Source organism: Mytilus galloprovincialis, chromosome 7 (genome assembly GCF_965363235.1).
Source record: "Mytilus galloprovincialis chromosome 7, xbMytGall1.hap1.1, whole genome shotgun sequence".
Lineage (NCBI taxonomy): Eukaryota > Metazoa > Mollusca > Bivalvia > Mytilida > Mytilidae > Mytilus > Mytilus galloprovincialis.
Genome location: NC_134844.1, coordinates 5,642,666 through 5,663,881, shown reverse-complemented (window position 1 = coordinate 5,663,881; position 21,216 = coordinate 5,642,666). Strand labels below are relative to the sequence as shown.

At 31.3% G+C, this 21,216-nt stretch overlaps 1 protein-coding gene across 2 annotated transcripts in view; it reads left to right on the top strand.

Moving 5' to 3' along the window:
* LOC143082182 (inactive phospholipase C-like protein 2) overlaps positions 1–9,118 on the top strand; it is a 69,753-nt gene extending 60,635 nt beyond the window's left edge. The window contains exons 15-23 of one of the 2 annotated variants that reach the window (XM_076257754.1): positions 261–358; positions 834–935; positions 1,825–2,010; positions 2,830–2,898; positions 3,474–3,527; positions 4,165–4,257; positions 6,811–6,906; positions 7,916–8,011; positions 8,980–9,118. In XM_076257754.1, the coding sequence (XP_076113869.1) occupies positions 261–358; positions 834–935; positions 1,825–2,010; positions 2,830–2,898; positions 3,474–3,527; positions 4,165–4,257; positions 6,811–6,906; positions 7,916–8,002 (785 nt within the window). In that variant the 3' untranslated portion in view covers positions 8,003–8,011; positions 8,980–9,118. Of the gene's footprint in view, positions 1–260; positions 359–833; positions 936–1,824; positions 2,011–2,829; positions 2,899–3,473; positions 3,528–4,164; positions 4,258–6,810; positions 6,907–7,915; positions 8,017–8,979 lie in introns of both variants that reach the window. The other variant, XM_076257755.1, reaches the window with a different exon arrangement.
* Positions 9,119–21,216: the final 12,098 nt, after the last annotated feature.

Genomic DNA, 21,216 nt, shown 5'->3' with positions numbered 1-21,216 from the left:
TTATTTTCAATGGTCTTTGTATACAGAGATTGGCAAAATCAAGAAATCAAATATCCATGAATATGAAAGTTTTCAGCATCCACAAAAATTGATAACCAACAAAAATAAACGAATCCACACAGTAAGAGCAATGAGTTTTTATGTCAAGAAGAAAGTTAATATATTTCCAAAAAGATAAGCTGTATGAAATGGATGAGAAACTCCCTGAAATAAAAAATCTATTAATTGTGGTCTAAAATATGTTTTAATTTCCATTTCAGGGTATAGACACATAACTATGCTGTCAGCTAGTGGGGATCCTATAGAAAATTGTTCTTTATTTGTACATGTTGCCATTACAAATAAAAGAGGTGGAGGGGTAAGTTCTATTTTTAGATACATATAGAAATATATTATATAGACCACAGAAGAGGTATTCATTCATGATGTGACACACTTGTATTTAAATTGCTTACGATAGTTTTTTTTTTTTTTTTTACAGTATTTAAAACATGTAGTGTAGTATACATGTATTACAAATTTAAAATTTAGGTAAATTCCTAGATTAAGAACCTGATATATTTGACAATGTTTAAACAATACAGTCTTCATCTTAAAAAGTGAAATTTAGATGGTTAAACAAAATCTTGAATAAAAAATTCAGCAAAGTTTTGGCTTTAATTTCCTCTTGAAGGGAATATATGAATTTTCATCCTAAATTTCCTTCCAAATTTTAAATAACTACCAACATTAATTATATAGTCCAACAATAGAATGCTAATATAAAATCATTTCAGTGCAACAAATTTATAACTTCAAAAAAGTTTTAAAAAACCCATGATTTTGTTGAACAGAAAACTCACAGAAGAGGGATGTCAGTGAAGAAAACAAAGAGAAAGAAAGATTACACAAGTATGAAGTCTGTTGGTGTCAAAAGTGTGGATGAAACATTCAAGGTAAATCAGGTGGAAAGAATTATGTTCCAAAATTGGTTTCCATTCTCTAACTTTTGTTTCCCTCAACCAAATGTTATGAAACTTATCCACAATGCTTATTACAACAAAACACAGACCAAGGTTGAATTTTGGTGGCATCACTTCACCCCTTCTAAAGTTATGTCCCTTTAACAAATTGAAAAAATGTTGAATTTTTTGTTTCTGCTCTCTAACTTGAGTTTGCCTCAACCACATGTTCATTGACCCATGACAGAAACAGCCTCAACCAAATGTTCATTGACACATGACAGAAACAGCCTCAACCAAATGTTCATTGACACATGACAGAAACAGCCTCAACCAAATGTTCATTGACACATGACAGAAACAGCCTCAACCAAATGTTCATTGACACATGACAGAAACAGCCTCAACCAAATGTTCATTGACCCATGACAGAAACAGCCTCAACCAAATGTTCATTGACACATGACAGAAACAGCCTCAACCAAATGTTCATTGACACATGACAGAAACAGCCTCAACCAAATGTTCATTGACACATGACAGAAACAGCCTCAACCAAATGTTCATTGACACATGACAGAAACAGCCTCAACCAAATGTTCATTGACCCATGACAGAAACAGCCTCAACCAAATGTTCATTGACCCATGACAGAAACAGCCTCAACCAAATGTTCATTGACCCATGACAGAAACAGCCTCAACCAAATGTTCATTGACATATGACAGAAACAAAGTTTATATCATTGCAAAGAGTTTTTAGAACTAAATTTTACCTACTATAATTTGGTATATTATATGAGAGAATTGAAATTGATTTCCCAGCAAAACATGAAATTCAATGAGATTAACCAAGCTTTATCAACCATGAATATAATTTGTAGGTAGCAATACAGCCTTTGAGGGATGGTACAGATTTACGGGACTCTGTTCAGCTGGCTTTGGCAGAGTTTAAAGAAATCTGTGGATTGTCCCCCATAGCTAATATAAAACAGTGTATCCGTCTCCTAGCAACCAGAGTATCTAACTCATCGGAGCAGGCCTCCTTAAACCTTGTTATGAAGGGAGATGTAAGTATCAACTTTAATGGAGCATCCCTTCTTACAATATGTATTGTTGGATTAGTCTAATAATAACCCAACATTGCTTAAGTTGATTAACTTTCAGAAAATTTGAAAAAGTTTTAAGTTGGCTTTCAGTAACTTCATGTTACACCATTCAAACACAAACATGAAAAAAAAAACCATCCACAGGTTTGTAAAGGCTTAAAAAAAACCATCCACAGGTTTGTAAAGGCTTAAAAAAAACATCCACAGGTTTGTTAAGGCTTAAAAAAAACATCCACAGGTTTGTAAAGGCTTAAAAAAAACATCCACAGGTTTGTAAAGGCTTAAAAAAAACATCCACAGGTTTGTAAAGGCTTAAAAAAAACATCCACAGGTTTGTAAAGGCTTAAAAAAACCATCCACAGGTTTGTTAAGGCTTAAAAAAAACATCCACAGGTTTGTTAAGGCTTAAAAAAACCATCCACAGGTTTGTAAAGGCTTAAAAAAAACATCCATAGGTTTGTAAAGGCTTAAAAAAACCAGGAACCTGATTAATGGTCATCTGTGTGGAATTATTCAATAACAGTCCTTGGAATCAAGATGACAAGAGGTAACATTAATTGAGGTCTGGCCTCACTGTCATAAAACTTTCGAGCATGATTTTTGTACTCAGACTCGAAAATCAACCAATCAAATTGCTGGATTTCATGTTTCGAGCATGATTTTTGTGCTCCGAGCACTGAGCAAAGTTTTATGCCTTCAAGGCCAGGCCTTTTAACAGAGTTAATGGAATAAGGGAGATAATTATCATTTAGAATTAATATTTTATGTTCTATGTTTCAGTATCCCTATTTAGAAGCTCAAGGAAATCTTCCAGATATATTAAAGAAAGCTCTGATACATTTTGATGAGGTAATATATATTTACAACATTCAATTAGTAACTGTAATGCTGTGAGTTGGATTTAAGTCGGATGGCAGTGTGTGTCTACTGTGTCTCAGCTTAAACATTTTCAGAAATCATGACACCCACCCTTTTAAATTTACACAATATTCTTTTTATATATTTAACTTTCATCAAGAATAGCTGAGTTAAATTTTGCAAGAAAACATTAAAACTTTACAGGAGTTGACCTCAAGTAACAAAAATATGTGTGAGCATAAGTTATTGATAATACATTCAAAAGGATAACATGAAATACCAATTAAATAAGACAGCACAACAGACCACACATTAAAAACTTTATACCTGGCAATTATATTCCAGATTGGATGGGCTTTATGCTTTATTATTTGTGCATCTGTTCTTCCATCTACCTTGTATCAGGTTAAAGTTACTTGGTTAAGATGTTTATTATGAAGCAAACTTTTAAAAGTATGTAAAATAATGGTTTTGATGGATTTCTTAGATGCCTTATTTTTTAAGGGCAGATGTATCAAATTCATCATAATTTTTTAATACTTTGATTAATTTGTTTTTTATTTCAGCTTGTAGCAGAGTGTAAAAATTTGATAGACCAAGCTGATGGAGTGTATGAAAGGGTAACTATTTTATATCTTAATATAGTTTTATGTGGAAGTCATTCAGTATATTAAGTTGATATTATAAAAACACACCACTCAAAACATATTTAATATAAATAAACAATGCTCAACACATATTAAATAGATATAGGAAGATGTGGTATGAGTGCCAATGAGACAATTCTCCAAGTCACAATTAACAAAAGTAAACCATTATAGGTCAAGGTACAGTCTTTAACACAGAGCCTTGGCTCACACTGAACAGCAAGCTATAAAGGCCCCCAAAAAAATACTAGGGTAAAACCATACACCTTATCGCTAATCCCTGCTGACCCAGCCGCTTGAACTTTTGACGCATGCAACAATCACTTTTCCATTGTGGCGTCAGATATTTTGTTTTATGACGTCAAAATTTTACGAGAACCTGTGTGATATCCAGTAATGGTGGAAAAATAGCGATAAGGTGTATTCAAACAGGTAAAAGCTACGGTCTAATCTATATTAAAAAAAAAAAAAAAATGGGAAAAAGTCTGATCAACTAAATGGCATTTCTGACACATATGTGATTAGCCATACAGACCAGAATGGAAATGACATTTACCTTTCTGTATAAAATATTCATATTCTATAAAACATGTATGCAATGTTTTTACAGTTAATTCATTCTCAAAGAGCTGGATTAGAATGGCATGAAGATTTAGAAAATGTTTGTACAAATGCTGGACTTAAGGGAAAGAAATTAACCAAGGTATTTTAAGCTTTCATTTACTGTTCTATTTAATTAATGATCCTAAGTCATTAATTCTGCACATGCAGTTTCATACGGTTTACATGTGATTGTTGCTGTAACTAAAGATAGAAAGTACAAAAACCTTTTAAATGGTAATGGAATACGACCAATATAAACTGTCATTCTTTGAAATTATAGAAATTTATTCCAATATGGGTTGTAAAAAAGAATTGATACCCAAGGAAGAATCTAGAGAGAATTATATCCTGCCAAATTTTCAATTGATTATGTGTTAAAAACAAGGACATCAACTTGTTTATCTCCTGTTTTTTAGGTTCCTTCATTTATATATTATCAATTCATTAGTCTTTTTAAAAGCATGATTTTGTTAAACCATACCTGTCAACCTGTGACGATGAAAATGCAGGTCATGACCTGCATTGAAGAATCAAATCTCAGGTCATAACGTGTACGAACTTTTTCGAGCTGAATTTCAGTATTTATGGTACATTTTCTTGTAATGTATATCAAAGATACCAAAACATCAATGCATGTTCACTTGGTTAAGTCATTTTAAATCTTATTTATTATTATTTCATTGCACTTTCGAAGATTTTTATAAATTTGTGTAACACAGTCTTATGTTCTTTACTTTTTGTCATCATCTAAAATTTATTTTTCAAATGTAATTTTAAAATGAGACTACTGGCTATGTAGCCTTTAAACATACCTTGTAGAGGTATTACATCTATGTACATTCATCACACAATAAAAATGGAAATTAGACTATCATAAAATATAGTAATACAGTTAAAGGAAGTATAAATGTAAAAAATAATTTTCAACTTTTAAAAAAAAATTGTATAAAGGTATAAAAAATAATGAAAAGTTATTTTTATGCCCCACCTACGATAGTAGAGGGGCATTATGTTTTCTGGTCTGTGCGTCCGTTCGTCCGTTCGTTCGTCCGTTCGTCCGTTCGTCCGTCTGTCCCGCTTCAGGTTAAAGTTTTTGGTCGAGGTAGTTTTTGATGAAGTTGAAGTCCAATCGACTTCAAACTTGGTACACATGTTCCCTATGATATGATCTTTCTAATTTTAATGCCAAATTAGAGATTTTACCCCAATTTTACGGTTCACTGATAGAAAATGATAGTGCAAATTTCAGGTTAAAGTTTTTGGCTTCAGGTTAAAGTTTTTGGTCAAGGTAGTTTTTGATGAAGTTGAAGTCCAATCAACTTGAAACTTAGTATACATGTGCCCTATGATATGATCTTTCTAATTTAAATGCCAAATTAGAGTTTTGACCCCAATTTTACAGTTCACTGAACATAGAAAATGATAGTGCAAATTTCAGGTTAAAGTTTTTGGCTTCAGGTTAAAGTTTTTGGTCAAGGTAGTTTTTGATGAAGTTGAAGTCCAATCAACTTGAAACTTAGTATACATGTGCCCTATGATATGATCTTTCTAATTTAAATGCCAAATTAGAGTTTTGACCCCAATTTTACGGTTCACTGAACATAGAAAATGATAGTGCAAATTTCAGGTTAAAGTTTTTGGCTTCAGGTTAAAGTTTTTGGTCAAGGTAGTTTTTGATGAAGTTTAAGTCCAATCAACTTGAAACTTAGTATACATGTGCCCTATGATATGATCTTTCTAATTTAAATGCCAAATTAGAGTTTTGACCCCAATTTTACGGTTCACTGAACATAGAAAATGATAGTGCAAATTTCAGGTTAAAGTTTTTGGTCAAGGTAGTTTTTGATAAAGTAGAAGTCCAATCAACTTGAAACTTAGTATACATGTTCCCTTTGATAAGATCATTCTAATTTTAATGCCAAATTAGAGAATTTATTCCAATTTCACAGTCCTTTAAACATAGAAAATGATAGTGTGAGTGGGGCATCCGTGTACTGTGGACACATTCTTGTTCAATATGTATTTGAATTTTATATTTTTATGATTTAATCTTTTTCACACATAAAACGTAAATATAAGGAATAATTTTAAATGGTGACAAATAAGGGGAAGTAACTCTACATTTGTAGTTCAAATATGTTTGTAAACCAGTAGTGCAATTTATTTACGACCTAAAGCTAAGGTAATTGGTGTCAATTAACAGTGTGTTTGACACCAAAGCTGTCAAGTGAAGCCATGCACTTAATGGGTCACTTAATTTGACAGTTTACATAGCTAGATGAACTGTCTGTTCATGGAAGAATTACGAATTTGCCGGTATTTCAAAGGAATATTACTTATGAAAATCAATCTCAAGGCTAAGAAATACGGGTGAAATCAGGTCATTTTCGATATTCCAGGGTTATTTCAATGACCCGGCGGGTGTTCCGGGTGATCCTTTAGAATTGTGAAAATCTCGGGTCACACCCGCAGAATACGGGTCAGTTGACAGGTATGTTAAACAGAGGAGAAAAAAGTGGTTCATCCAAATAATACTGCAGTCTAATGTTTAAAGAAAGTCAACTTAATTTAGTAAGGGATGACCACCTTTGTGTATGACTGACATCATCAATAATATCAATGAACTACACACGTTTATTTGTTTGTTTTTAAGGCTATGGAAAACTTTGCATGGAATATCCGAGTCCTAAAGGGTCAGGCAGACCTACTAATGCAAGCCAAACACGACTGTAAAGAATATCTCAGACAGGTAAGTTACACTTTTAACCTGCAAGAATATAGAGGAATTTTCCCTTTTTTTTGAGAGTTTATAACTTATATTTTTCACCAATGTTTTCAAAAAACTATTGTAAACAGGCTATTATTTGAACTTGGAATTATTTTTAATTATGGAATTTGCTTGATTTCTTGTTATTGAAATTTTGAATAAATTCCATGCTTATTCTGTACTGAAATGTTCTGTGCTGCGCACAACACTTTCTATTACAAAGAAAATAGTATATTTTCAATAAAATGTACTGTGCTGCGCACAACACTATCTAACCAAAATACATTGTATGGAAAGTGTTATTAACCGCTCAAAAGATCATAATACAAAATAAACATGGAATTTATTAAAAAATTTAAACACAAGAAATTATGCAAATTCCATAATTAAAAATAATTCCAAGTTCAAATAATAGCCTGTTTGTATCAATTTTGCAGGATATTTGTACACTTATTCAAGTTGTTCACTTTTCATTATATAAAGTTTTTTCCACATTTTTTATGACCCAGATCAAGTATAAATTTGAGTAGTTTCTCTTTTACCTTCCTTGAGTTATGAGTTTTACAACATTATATGCAAAAGGGGGCATCATCTGTGTCCAATGGAAACATACCCCATTTATTACATTTTACCTTTTCTTATTCTTAAATACTAAGTCAACATTGCTAGATTGTTTATTTTAATTTTGAATAATACAAAGAGTCATCAAAAATACAGTAAAACATTGACAAAACATGAAGATTCTACTTGTCCAACGATGGTCAAACCTCGTTCAATATTGTATCCAAGCACTGGAAAAAAAAGTCATCAAATCCTATTGTACTGCATAGTCAGCATCCCTTCCACCAATTTCATTCCCAGGGTGAAAAACTGGCCTTTCTACAATACTATTTTCCATTGATTAAGAAACATGATCATTTTTTTATCATTAAGACTGTGGTGTTACTGTAGAATGTTTGAAATTAATACAATGTTTTGTTTTATTTATTAGATTGTAGAGACTTCTGGATCAACAGGTCTGAGGAAGGAAAGTGAGGCTGATGATGACGACCTAGAAATTCAAAACAGTCCACTTTGAAGAGGTCAGGTAAGGTACATCTTACAGATAACTCAAGATTTTTAATCCTTAATTATAAGCAAGCAGTGGTTTTCATGTTGTCTGATAAAAAAAATAATCAAAAAACTTTAATCTTTAAAATGTTGTACATATATTTCAAATTTTGTCACATTTAGTCAGCAAAATTGAGCTGGAGTATGGTTAGTGAGTAATACCTCACAGTACAACTTGCTTCACACTTGATGGATCAACACAGAACAAGTATAGTGGTATACTAAGAGCTTATATATCAATCAAACAGAGCTTTTTCAAAAGTGCACTTAAAGTTGAAAAGCTCACACTTAAAGTCATATGAAAAGAGTGACTGTTGAAAAAAAATGTTTATGCAATTTTTGAACCAATGCATTGCATATATCATAAATTTAGTCTGCTATGCACGATTTTGTCATTTTTGATGCAAACATATCGTATAATCGTCATTTTTTTTTTTTATCTCTGACTGTTATAATGAGTAAATATTAATTGTCGTGTTTCAAAGCTTTTTTTTTCAAGCAGTAGTTTACTGATTGTCACCGTACAATAAACAATCAACAAAGAAGCATGGATATTGAGCACGTGTATAACATGTACAATCAGATAATAGTTTATTTAAATGACAGATCCATGCGTATTGCGATCACCAGATTTTTACGAGGAGGGTCACACTAAGGTCACTTTGAATATGGACAATATGTCGTCGAATTGCTTCCTGGAAGCAAGCAATTAAAAAAAGTAAACTTCTTCTTAATGTCGACAAATTAAAGAATTTTCCTCAGAAAAAAGTATATGTACATAAGTTTAATAATGAGAACTATTCATTTTGTTATAAAAAATAAATGCATATTATTTTTTTAATTAGAAGTTTCATATGACTTTAACAGCTAAGTCAAGACAATCACCATCATTTAATATGCATATATATATTGTATATTTAAAGATGTAGATTCTTTTTATTTCAGAAACTGACTAGATATAGTCCATGAAGGTCACATAATGAGTAGAACATACTTAACCAGACAATGTCCTAATCAAGGGAGATAATTCTAGTGTAGATTGGTGTCATAGATTTTAAGTTCCAGAGATGGACTAGGCTCTACAGTAATGTCAGATTCTCCATTACACCAATGATGCACCATTTTATATACTGATAAAAAAAAAAGTTGGTGTTTAATTAGTACATGTTCAAATAAGTAGCTTTTGTAACTAATTCTCAAAAAAATAATAATGGTATACATTATACATTGTACAAATAGTCTTTATTATAGAGCCTTTGAAATGAAGTAATATTACAATTAGAGTTGCTTCCCTTTATTGATCTGTTTGTTATAGATTGACATTTATAATTCATTATAATTGACAATATCCATATTTTGCTTGTGTTCAAATATAGATAAACAGTGCTGTATCCAAAGGGAGATAATTTCAAAATAATGACAAAAACAAGAAAAGAATAATGACAAAGGTCAAAAACTGGGTTGCTCAAAATGTTGCCTGTCTGTTCATTTATAGCTTGTTATATTTATTTTGTTTATGTTTGTATAATTATTATATTAATAATCAATTTTGTTCAGGGTAGACATAATATAAGTATTTAAATAAATAGATAGAGTTTATACAGTGAAGCATGGCAGTGATTAGTTCTGTCTCAGGTCTTTTTCTTCTCTTTCTGGGTTTTCCTGGTAAAATAGTAAACTGTGTCCCATATACAATTTATGTTGTTCTTTCTATGCTGGTCTGTTGTCAAATTTTGTTTCCGTACATGTTTAATCCTCTATGTTCTCTCTGGAATTTTATCAAACTTCATAATGAGACATTTTTTGTTGGTTTTCTATTCAGAAGTTCAGGGTCAAATTTAAAGCATTGTTTCTCTATGTTGTCTTCATGCTATTTCAGTAAACTTTATCTCAGAGTCTTGTGTGTCTTCACCTTGATGTATCAGTTCAAAGCAGAAAAAAGCTTTTATTTTGATTCACTTCATACATTTGAAATATGTGTTAACCCTCTATTTTATAATTAGGCTTACTAATTTGTTTTAAATGCATATGGCACAATTAAGTAGAGTTATTTGGAATCTGACAATAATATTTGACTTTGCAACATTTATAGTAAAAAATAAATTGCAAACAAATATGGTTAGAGAATGAAAATTATTCATAGCTTTGATCAATCTTGCCCATTAAAAACAATGTTCATCAACAGAAAGTTAGTCTATCTTTCCTTTATCTCCCTTAGCCAAAATTCCAAAAATTAAAAGAAAGTTAATGATTTTAAATGATTTTTTTTAGGATAATTATTTAATGAATTGTAATTTATTTCCCCATTAATTGATAGATTTATGTTTTAGATATGTTTTACCCTATTTAATGTGTTGAGATAAACAATAGTATGTAAATGAATATCATCAACATTTGTGTAATCGTGTATACAAGTTGTTTGTGTGTAATCATTCATTAGTGCTATATATATCTATATGTCATAATTTGTATGTTTATATAAAGCTATTTTTAGTAAAGCTTTGTAAAAAATGTGTATGAATTAGTATCCATAGATGTACAGTAGGCTACTATTCTTAGTTATAATCATCCTGAACTTGCATGAAATATTTGCCACTAGATGTTAAGAAACTAACAATCAATCAATCTTAGTTATAAAGTTCACTATTATATAAAAGCAATTATACAAATAAACAATCTCTGACACTTGCTAACTTTGTTGTGAATGTTTTTATCAAAGATTCAAATAACAATAAGATAAAATGCAAAATAATAGTTTTCAAATAAGCAAATCTGATACTTCTTGTTTATTCAATTTCTATTTTAGTATCATAGGGGGTAACTCTGATTTATTTTGTATCAAACCACATTCTTTCTCTACATAATTGTGAAAAAAATGGGTGGGACAAAATAATCAGTATTCAAGGTTGCATACAAATCATGGCTTTCCCCTGTATATCATTAGATAATAAACTTTTTATTTTTAGAAGTCCCATGAACATGTTGATGTTATTATAACCTCTGTAACATATAGTTGTCAATAGTTCTGACACTGTCTTTTAATCTAGTCTTATGTGAATTATAGAATCTCAGATAAATAATAGTTTGTTTATTTGTCAAAGGTACATTGTACTTAGTTTTGTTTTTGTTTTATTTTCTATTTATCTATGTGAAAGTCAGAGCATTAAGCTCCTCCTCTTAGTAATCCTTCAAAGAATGTCAGAGCATTAAGCTCCTCCCCTTAGTATTTATTATGGGACTCTGAAAGCAATAAGCGCTCCCTTAGTCATCCTTATAAAGAGCTTTTAACTCCACCTCCTAATCATTCTTCAGTGAATGTTAGAGCATTAAGCTTCTCACCTTAGTGATCCTCCAATGACTGTAAGAGGATATTATTATATCCCTTTGTCACCCCTTAGTGACTTTATAAGTTTAATATTGTATAATTGTTAGATTATCCAGGCTTTGGCTCAGTTTTGTTAAACTTTCTTTTAGATATAACAGGTTATATGTATGAGACACAGATTAAAGTATATACCCCCCCCCTTTCTATTTCCACATGTTAGGTATTTGACCAATAGATTTGTTTCTTTTATTAACAGCAGTAAAGTACATGACCAAGTAGTTTACCACATGGCATTTATACATATATTTGAAATAATGGCTTAAGAAATAGTTCACCTTTTTAGCTCACCTGGCCCAAAGGGCCAAGTGAGCTTTTCCCATCACTTGGCGTCCGTCGTCCGTCGTCCGTCGTCCGTCGTCTGTCGTCTGTCGTCCGTCGTCGTCTGGCGTCGTTAACTTTTACAAAAATCTTCTCCTCTGAAACTACTGGGCCAAATTACACCAAACTTGGCCAAAATCATCATTGGGGTATCTAGTTTAAAAAATGTGTCCGGTGACCCGGCCAACCATCCAAGATGGCCGCCATGGCTAAAAATAGAACATAGGGGTAAAATGCAGTTTTTGGCTTATAACTCAAAAACCAAAGCATTTAGAGCAAATCTGACAGGGGTAAACTTGTGTAACAGGTCAAGATCTATCTGCCCTGAAATTTTCAGATGAATCGGATAACCCGTTGTTGGGTTGCTGCCCCTGAATTAGTAATTTTAAGGAAATTTTGCTGTTTTTGGTTATTATCTTGAATATTATTATAGATAGAGATAAACAGTAAACAGCAATAATGTTCAGCAAAGTAAGATTTACAAATAAGTCAACATGACCGAAATGATCAGTTGACCCCTTTAGGAGTTATTGCCCTTTATAGTCAATTTTTAACCATTTTTCGTAAATCTTAATAATCTTTTACAAAAATCTTCTCCTCTGAAACTACTGGGCCAAATTTATCCAAACTTGGCCACAATTATCTTTGGGGTATCTAGTTTAAAAAATGTGTCCGGTGACCCGGCCAACCAACCAAGATGGCCGCCACGGCTAAAAATAGAACATAGGGGTAAAATGCAGTTTTTGGCTTATAACTTAAAAACCAAAGCATTTAGAGCAAATCTGACATTTGGTAAAATTGTTTATCAGGTCAAGATCTATCTACCCTGAAATTTTCAGATGAATCTGACAACCTGTTGTTGGGTTGCTGCCCCTGAATTGGTAATTTTAAGGAAATTTTGCTGTTTTTGGTTATTATCTTGTATATTATTATAGATAGAGATAAACTGTAAACAGCCATTATGTTCAGCAAAGTAAGATTTACAAATAAGTCAACATGACCGAAATGGTCAGTTGACCCCTTTAGGAGTTATTGCCCTTTATAGTCAATTTTTAACCATTTTTCGTAAATCTTAGTAATCTTTTACAAAAATCTTCTCCTCTGAAACTACTGGGCCAAATTAATCCAAACTTATTCACAATCATCTTTGGGGTATCTAGTTTAAAAAATGTGTCTGATGACCCAGCCATCCAACCAAGATGGCCGCCATGGCTAAAAATAGAACATAGGGGTAAAATGCAGTTTTTGGCTTATAACTCAAAAACCAAAGCGTTTAGAGCAAATCTGACATGGGGGTTAATTTGTTTATCAGGTCAAGATCTATCTGCCCCGAAATTTTCAGATGAATCTGACAACCCGTTGTCGGGTTGCTGCCCCTAAATTGGTAATTTTAAGGAAATTTTGCTGTTTTTGGTTATTGTCTTGAATATTATTATAGATAGAGATAAACTGTAAACAGCAATAATGTTCAGCAAAGTAAGATTTACAAATAAGTCAACATGACCGAAATGGTCAATTGACCCTCTAAGGAGTTATTGTCCTTTATAGTCAATTTTCAACAATTTTTATAAAATTTGTAAATTTTTACTAACATTTTCCACTGAAACTACTGGGCCAAGTTCATTATAGATAGAGATAATTGTAAGCAGCAAGGATGTTCAGTAAAGTAAGATGTACAAACACATCACCATCACCAAAATACAATTTTGTCATGAATCCATCTGCTTCCTTTGTTTAATAGTCACATAGACCAAGGTGAGCGACACAGGCTCTTTAGAGCCTCTAGTTTATTTTGCTGATGATATATTTATTTATTGTATGATTTATGTTTTTGCTGAGATTTTCTGTGTAGTGTGTTTTTTTTTATGTTTTAAGCTTGATACAGGTATAATTATCTAGACTTATTTTTTTAACCTGTATATATATATATTATGCCAGATGACAAATTTTGCCAAACTTTTTGTCTTTCATTTTATTAAATATGCTTATTTTTAAATAGCTGAATATAATTTTATTTTATAACCCTTGTTGATTATATTTTATTTGTATAAAGTACAGTCTGGTGCAGTTGTAACCCCCACCTGTGTTCTATTTTATGCACTTTATCAACTTTTGTTTGGATTCATGTATTTCTGATCAATGTTGATGTTCCCTATTTTATTCTTACTTATCATACAGTTATACATGTTCACTTCTAGTGTAATGTTACAGTTAAAATTGTGAACTTAGGTGTAATGTTGCAGTTACACATGTGTACTCAGGTGTTATGTTACAGTTTTACATGTACACTTAAGTGTAATGTAACGGTTACACATGTGTACTCAGGTGTTGTGTTACAGTTTTACATGTACACTTAAGTGTAATGTAATGGTTACACATGTGTACTTATCTGTAAGGTTACATTTAGATATATGTATTTATCTGTAAGGCCGTAGTTACACATACACACCTAGGTTTAAGGATACAGTTACACATGAACGCTTAAAAGTTATGTAACAGTTGCACTTGTACACTACACATATGTGTATGGTTACATTTACACATGTACACTAACAGTTGCTCATCTACACTTAGGCGTGAAGTTACAGCTACTCTTAACGACTTAGGTGTAAGGTTACAATTTCACATATACACTTAGAAAGCCAAAGTTACACATGTACACTTACATGTTCAGTTACAGTAACAGCCTTATGTATTTGTAAAATAACTTATCTATCTAGTCATTCTAATATTTTGTTATTATATTAAATATTGATAAATAAGAGGTAATGCAATAGCAAGCATAACTAACCTTAACTTGCTGTTTTTTTAACCTTCCTTAAGGAGAGTTATTGCAGACATGAGAACAATGCCTAATTTTTGGGTTGATATATAAAGCAATCTTTTTTAAGGATTAACTACTAGAAATAAAAAAAAAAGAAATTTGTTTATTTCTGTGTTCAATCATTATTAAATGTGAATAAGTCAAATGATTCTTTGATTTTAGGAGCCAATTTGATTTAATTTCGTCAAATTAGCTATGAAACATGGCTGATGAATTATTCACTTGCAAGTGAATAATCATTAAATCGGTATTCATTTGACTTTCAATTTAACCCCTGAGCTAGAGTTGGGTTAGGCATGAACCGTTTTATTAACTTATTCAAACCATAAAAACTTATATTTATACAGGTTAAAACTCTAATTAACATATGTTTTAGCCAGACCTAGAAAGATCCAATTGCAGAAGTTTGCTATCTATGGTTTATATGACCACTGTCAGTCTTTGGAGATCACTTTATGGCTAAATAGAACATGTCTGGACTAAAATTAACACGAAATGCTGATGCTTATTATTGAGCCCTTGTATTGTAAACTTTTTATTTCAGAGTTTTTATAATTAGGAAACCGGTATATGTTTTAGTATGTTTTCAATCAATTATGAGAATTTGAGTTAAAGGGTGAACATGAATTTGACAGCTTATGCCCCTGTTAATCACATGAATATTTGTGAAATAAATAAATTAAAAAAACCCATAAGATTTAATTGAATAATAATAAATGCATTTTCTCAGAAAAATCTGTGTTCATTTAAGTGAAACCTGTCTTTTTATTTCCTTACCTCATTATTTTACTTTAAATTATTTAAAAAAAATAGCATATAGTAATTTTAACTCTTTTTTCTGATTTGTTGAGCTGTTTTCATCACATGGAATCTCTCAGTTGTTTGGAAAATACATGTCCCTTAGTCACTCCTCTGGTGACTTAGTCATTCCTTGAGTGACTTAGAATCAGACTTTATTTAGACAGTCTTCAACAGTCTAGCTGAAATCAAAGATGGCCACCATGATTTTTTTTATGTTGTGTATAATTGAAATTAGTTGAAAAACTCAATTAAGGAAACACAAATAAGTAATAAACAATTTCACTTGCTCAATATTCAAAAGAAAATGGCTACTTATATCTGATATTTCTCCATATGAAATATAAATTCATAGTACATTCATCATTTGTTGGGGTTTTTTTTTCTCTCTAAAATTCATGATTTTGCTTTGTAAATTATGTAGCCAGACTGTAACCATGGTAAAAACATCAGGTTCTGTGCAATCTTCTGATTTTTAATGAAATCCAGATAGAGTACCTCAGAAATCATACTGAAATGGACAATTGTTTGATAAATAAATATATTTATATATATATAATGATGTATTTTGTATTATTCAGCAATTATTTTAACAGGAAATAAGGGTGGTTAGGCTAACTCTGAATTAGGTTTGTAAAGTGCAGTTTCATCACTGTTTATAAAGATTTCATGTGAAATAGAATTTTGAAACTATTCTGTGTAACTTAGAGACTTAGAAAATATGTATGAAAATGGTTCATTTGAACACAGCAGTGAATTTAAGAGTTAGGTTCCTTAACTACCTCTTTATCATTTTAATGTAAGCTTAAGCATATTGCCTGCATAGTAAAACCAGTTCAGTAGTATAGATGATATGTTAGTATACTAAAAGAATGTCAGATTTAATACATTTATTTTGTATTTGATAAGAAGTTTTGTAAAGCATGACTGATACCCAAGTTCATACGTTTGTTTTGTATTTGATAGTATGCCTTGTTAAGGATGACTGGTACCTTAATCATTTTATTTTCTTCATGCTTACTTATATGTTGAGTATATTACTTCATAAGTTAATAAAAGTATTATGTATCTCTATTAGAATCTCAGCACTACTTCCTTTATTTGGTTATTATTTTAACATGTCAGTCAAAACTAAAGTCCATAATAAACACCTAGTATAAATCTACACACCAATAGCTCAAGACCTCATTTTCATTTTGAAATGTTAGGACATTCATGTTTTGTAATCTAAGTTTAAAAAGTAATTATTTCAAGAATACTTTATATCTCTTACACACTATCTGATTTCCTACTCTATTGTCTCATGATAAATATCTAAGTTGTCTCCTTTTTCTGATAGGTACTATCATATCTTATTTGTCTCCCTTTGCTGATAGGTAATTTTAAATCCTAGTTGTCTCCCTTATCTAATTAGTTCTATCATATCTTATTTGTCTCCCTTTGCTGATAGGTAATTTTAAATCCTAGTTGTCTCCCTTATCTAATGAGTTCTATCATATCTAATTTGTCTCCCTTTGTTGATAGGTAATTTTAAATCCTAGTTGTCTCCCTTATCTAATGAGTTCTATCATATCTAATTTGTCTCCCTTTGTTGATAGGTAATTTTAAATCCTAGTTGTCTCCCTTATCTAATGAGTTCTATCATATCTTATTTGTCTCCCTTTGCTGGTAGGTAACTTTAAATTTTAATTGTCTCCCTTATCTGATTTTCACAAATTTTTGTTGTCTCCCTCCCTTTTCTGATTTCTGATAGTTTTTTTTGTATCTTAGTTGTTTTTCATGTCATAATAGTAATTTCATACCTTTGTAGTCAAAATGTATGTAAATTATTTTACATTTGATTTGTTAAAATATTCATGAAAGCTGCCTTTATATTTAATGATACTCAAAACTTATCCATTTCATAATTCCCTGTTTGAGAATTTCTATTGAATCAGAGAGCAGTATACAGTAAAAAAGATACAAAATTGGTATCTTGAAAAATATCATCTATCTAAAAGTTTAATTGAAAGTAAACTTGCAAAAGACTACTTTAAAACAAGAAAGGGCATATATTTAAATGTAAACGTGAAGTTATTTACTTACTTTATATTTAATGATACTCAAAACTCATCCATTTCTATTAAACCAGAGAGCAACATAAAGTAAAGAAGAAACAAAATCTGTATCTTAAAATATCATCTGTACAAAAGATTAACTGAAAGTAAACATGCAAAAACAACTTTACCATCTGCAAAGGGCGTATATTTAAATGTAAACGTGAAGTAATTTACTAATTTTAAGTTTGTTTAGAGAACTTAGATTGTTTGTTACGTATGTTGTTACTAATAGATATATTTGTTATCATTAACATGTGTTGCTATAGTTACAACATTGACCTTGACATGCTCATTCATAGCCTATCATTCTTAGTTTAATTATTGCTGTTTAGAATATTGTGTATATAAGAATGACATCTTATGTAGTTAATTGTGATACATCATGTTAATATTTTGCAGGCAATAAAATAACACTTAAATATTTGTTTGTGTTTTTGCTCAGAGCTCAGCTAGCCCAATCTTTGATAAGTCCGTTGTTTAGCATTGTCATACATGGTACCACAGAACACAATTTCAGGAAGGTTCTTCAAACAGCTGTTGGGAGAGACAAATGATTATCTTTGTTTTCATCCTTTAGAAGAGAACGTTTGATCACTATTGAGCTGTGTTCTCCATACAGTCTAGTGATGGCTGGAATTATTGCACTCCCCTCCGAGATTGAGATTTTTCCAAGTACAATACTCATTTGATCATCAATTTGCAGATTTTCATCGTTATTTAAGACTTTCTATTGCTCCCATTACTATATTGGTGTCTATGTCCAACCATTTGTCTAAAGAAACTATAAAGGCCGGATTCAAATCTGTGTGGTCTATAACAATTCGTTAAAATTCACCTCCTTGTCTTTTGACCTTCTTTAAAATATCGATTTACATCATGTGCATTTGTTTGTTTGTGATCTTTTATCTAAATATTTTCCATCTGGTCTTAAAGTGAATTTTATTTGTTGTTTTTTTGCCAATGTTTTCATTACTTGTTTGTTGAAATGTGTAGGATATTTCATTATCATCATCATCATCATTGCCTGATCCACATTGTATATTAGTATTAGGTTGTCGGGGCTCCAAGTCGACCCGGCTGACAGTCAATCCCTTCAAAGTCAATTTGTCCCACGCCGATCTGCTCCACATTGTATAATTGTCCCACGCCGATCTGCTCCACATTGTATAATTGTCCCACGCCGATCTGCTCCACATTGTATATTTTTCCTGTGTCGATTATTAACATTTAAGACTTTATCCTTCAATTGCGCAATTGAGATAAACTTGCATTGTCAGAAAAAGGTGAACAATTATCGTTCGTAAATAAACTGTCTACCATTTGATGAAATCTTCTTGTTCCTTCAACTGAATGTTTCCAGTTTTAACTGACACCATGAACATGTCAGTAGTCCCGATGAGAGAGAGGTATCTCTTGCGTGGCAGATTTCTTTGTGTTTTTTTTTTCAACTCGGTCGATGATTCTAGTTTTGTTTACACCGTTGGCAAGTTAGTAAAAATACAGTCGATCTAAAACGTATTGAGTGTAAAAACGTTTTATCCAAATATAGGCCAATTAAATGAATATTTCTGCATCTGTAATTATCTATAGCGTTTACGATTTCGGAAATACTTGCATCTTGCATTTATCTCTGTTTTATTAATTGATAATGGTTTGTCTAAAAGTTTTGTCCATGTCTTCGTATAAACTAAAATAATAATCTAGTGTTGTTTATATTATGATAGACGCTCATTCATTTGTTTTTATCTATGTTTGCTCAGATACCAATGCTATAAAACGACATCATTCATACAATCACAAATTACATCAAGGCCTTTGTAGGTTATATCAGCAAAATTGTCGTTTACGGACAGTTGAGGAAAGATAACAATTTTCACATACCAACACCCTTACCATTTTTGTTACATTATTACCTATTATGTCTGTTTGTTTGTTCACACATCATTGTCAATATAATGGAATTTTATGCGACTGTCATACAAGTGAGAGGTTTAGTTAGCTATAAAACAAGGTTTAACCCACTGCTTTCTACATAGGTTAATGCATGTAACAAATCAGAAATATCACAGTTGTCCGTTTGAACTTTTGATTTTGTTATTTAATTAGGGACATTTCTTTTTGAATTTTCCTCACTGTTCAGTATTTTTGTATTTTTTTTCTTTTAAGTCGTTCATTATATCTACATTCAGATGTTTACAATAAATCTTTTTTATATAATCTCTAATGATGGAAACTCAGAAATCAAAACAAAACATAACGGATAACAATAATGTATTCAATAAAATTAAAATAGGAAATGCCTTGTGTTACAATATTTATTAAACGGGGGTCGTATTCTTATTGAAAAAATATAACTTGTCATGAAGATATGCTTTCTTTATCCCAAAATATAAAATCATGCTCTTCATAAAAGAAACAGCTCGTATAATCAATATCTTTCTGTAAAAATCTTTTAAAAAAACAAAAGTCGGATATAGTATCAATAAATACTTGATAAACTTACTCTGTTCTCTGACAGTTTTAAAGTTTCTTGTTTTGTTCACTGTTGATAGGTAACACCGTTCTTTTCTGTGTTTCGTCTAGTAGAGATGTCCGTCTCGGACCTGGCGCAGCAGTTAGTTTAAGTTGCACCAAATTTGTATTCAGAGTTCTTAAATAAAAAATATTTCTTCTGATAATACATTCTAATTTAAATTCAAAACACTATAAATTGCTGACATATTTTCTTCATACTGTACAAACATATCAGAGTTGTTTCTCTTGATATGAGACTTGTGAACTTAATGCTAACGATCAATCATAACCAACTATTGTTCTGATTAAAACAAAACAAAAATATTAGGTAGAAGTATGATATACAACGTTACTGTTGTTGCTGGTTTTCTAACTCAGGCATAGATTGTCTTAGCTGTATTTGGCAAAACTTTTAGGAATTTTGGTACTCAATGCTCTTCCACTTCGTACTTTATTTGGCCTTTTTAACTTTTTTGGATTTGAGCATCACTGATGAGTTTTTTGTAGAACAAATAGGCGTCTGGTATCTGGTATTTAGTCCTGGTATCTATGATGAGTTTATTTACAACTACTGGGTCGATGCCACTGCGGGTAGAAATTTATTTCCCCGAGGGTATCACAAGCCCAATAGTCAGCACTTTTTGTGCTGACATGAATTGTCATTGATATGGTTATATTTAAAAATTTACTGTTTACAAATTTTTGAATTTTTTGAAATACTAAGGCTTTTCTACCTCAGGCATAGATTGCCTTAGCTGTATTTGGCAAAACATTTAGGAATTTTGGTCCTCAATGCTCTTCCACTTCGTACTTTATTTGGCCTTTTTAACTTTTTTGAATTCGAGCGTCACTGATGAGTCTTTTGTATAATTATGAGGAGGGCCCTCATTTGACCCTATATGTAGTCGGTAAACTCTTTTAAATCTTTCAATATTACATTCAGCTATATATAAAACTTATTATACAAATTCAAATCTTACAAGGGGGAATTAGCTATAAAATCAAGTTGAATGCACTTTTAAAATTGACATCGGAAAATGCTATTACAAAGACAGCAAACATGATTGTTGATTTCCACTCGTTGCGTTGTTTGATTACTTTTGTCGGTTTTTCTGCACTCCAATTTTAGTTCATCTTGGATTTCAGTATCTTTCCTTTTGAATTTTCCTCGGAATTTATGTTTATACTTTTTTAGCTTGTGCTACGGCAGAACCCAAACCGTAACTCAAATGCGAATAGTACTG